Here is a 1765-nt window from a genome sequence, read left to right on the forward strand (position 1 = left end):
GGCTGAAATGATCTCCTGTTCACAGGCAAAAGGCACACAGCCGAGGCCAAGAGAGGAGGTACACACTGAGAAATGAGAAACGCCTGCTGACTTTTCAATATCACTAGATGTTGTTTCTAGAGCAGCAACAGCAAAGTCCCCACGTACCCTATATGCACTTTGTACAGGTTCACATGTTGCTGATGAAGTGAGACAGGCCCACTGACTCCTCTGAGGTGAGAGCCAATTAGAGCTGATCAGCAACAGCTGTGTCACCAGCATGATGGGCTTTTTAACCCTCACATGTGGCACAGGTAGCATTTCCTCTTGGTGACTGAAGCAATGGGAGCTGTTCAGGTCTTGGTTATTTGCGTGCTGACTGTTTTTCTTGCTAAAGGTTTTTATATTCCTTCTGTTTGAAGCATGTGTTGAAGAAATTGGTAGTTGTAAAGTTATGTTTGAGCCAAAATGTTTTTGCTATGAGAAGCCAATGCCTTGCTGTAACTTCTAAAAGTTTGTTCATTCCTGAAATGTTACTGTGACAAATTGATCTGTGTTTTGAAACGGCACAAACATAAATTAACAGTGAGTGCACTGTCCATAGGCTCTTGTTTGCCAGTTGGTGGCCCAAATGAAAGACATGATGGGCTGCAGAGGAGAGTAAGAGGTAAGAACACTTGTGATATATTCAGAGCGTCAGGCTGACAGTAACTGCTTTGTACTACAGAGTTGTTGCAGTGAGATGTTACAGGAGAAGATTCTACGAAACCCTACTGGTAAAATGCATGTTGGTGTAGCGCCTTAGTTCATAATCTCAATGTAGTTAATCTGAGCACACCATGTGACGTCTAGAATGGCTGTCTACATCAGTCATGCAAATAAAATATGTACATACTAGAACATCATGGATGCAGTCAGTTGCATATTCTGTCATATTGCAATAAAGCCAGGGCCGCTGTGGAGCCGGCGACGACCACGCCGGGCGGGCCCACTGTGGAGCCGGCGACGACCACGCCGGGCGGGCCCACTGTGGAGCCGGCGACGACCACGCCGGGCGGGCCCACTGTGGAGCCGGCGACGACCACGCCGGGCGGGCCCACTGTGGAGCCGGCGACGACCACGCCGGGCGGGCCCACTGTGGAGCCGGCGACGACCACGCCGGGCGGGCCCACTGTGGAGCCGGCGACGACCACGCCGGGCGGGCCCACTGCGGAGCCGGCGACTCTGCCAAGCTGGGCCAAAAAGGGCATCTGGTGGCCTCTCATCAAGAAGCCATAAAAGTATGGGACTAGGAACCATGCAGGAGTTCACTTGCATCCAAGGTTTTGCTTTTTGCCTCTGCTTTAAATAAAACTATGAACTTGATTTTTGTTTCCTTATTTTTCAGAGATTTAATGAAAAGGCTCACTGACAACAGCCTATGGTTTCCAACAAATCCCTGTTTAAACCAGGAGAGCTTTCTGAATTTAGCCAATTGCATAAATTCAGCTCAAAGGGTTGCTGCTGCCAGGATACTAACCACAAAGTTTCAGAAGACTACTAATATGGCAGGTGCCGTTAAATCCTTGTCTGATTAGCTCATGTTGATCAGCTTGTATTTTGGACGCTAACTGACTGAGCTGGCGAGTTTCCAGTCTGCCTATTGCTTCTCTATCACACATGTTGCTTGCTGTGACATTACTGCACCTGCAAGGTTTAGTTTCTGACAGCTGCTTCTCAAGGGAGAAGAGAGCGAGACAAACGCAGAAGAAATGACCGTATGGCCACAGGTCTTTACCAGATGAAA

At 48.6% G+C, this 1765-nt stretch overlaps 1 protein-coding gene across 1 annotated transcript; it reads left to right on the forward strand.

Moving 5' to 3' along the window:
* Positions 1–265: 265 nt before the first annotated feature.
* Positions 266–1344, forward strand: LOC119915712 (leucine-rich repeat extensin-like protein 5). The gene is made up of 3 exons (XM_038735418.1): positions 266–376; positions 584–646; positions 926–1344. Exons 1-3 carry the CDS (start codon positions 322–324, stop codon positions 1255–1257), a joined length of 450 nt encoding a protein of 149 aa, XP_038591346.1. The 5' UTR covers positions 266–321; the 3' UTR covers positions 1258–1344.
* Positions 1345–1765: the final 421 nt, after the last annotated feature.

The sequence above is a fragment of the Micropterus salmoides genome, unplaced genomic scaffold (assembly GCF_014851395.1).
Source record: "Micropterus salmoides isolate LMB-PRFRI ecotype aquatic unplaced genomic scaffold, ASM1485139v1 Ms_hic_scaffold_21, whole genome shotgun sequence".
In the NCBI taxonomy this organism is placed as follows: Eukaryota; Metazoa; Chordata; class Actinopteri; order Centrarchiformes; family Centrarchidae; genus Micropterus; species Micropterus salmoides.

Bases quoted from the DNA above. Each gene is read 5' to 3' on its own strand.
- LOC119915712 (XM_038735418.1), top strand. From the start codon at position 322: ATGGGAGCTGTTCAGGTCTTGGTTATTTGCGTGCTGACTGTTTTTCTT. The intron at 377-583 runs GTTTTTATATTC...CACTGTCCATAG, and splicing joins GACTGTTTTTCTTGCTAAAG to GCTCTTGTTTGCCAGTTGGT. The intron at 647-925 runs GTAAGAACACTT...ATTGCAATAAAG, and splicing joins GCTGCAGAGGAGAGTAAGAG to CCAGGGCCGCTGTGGAGCCG.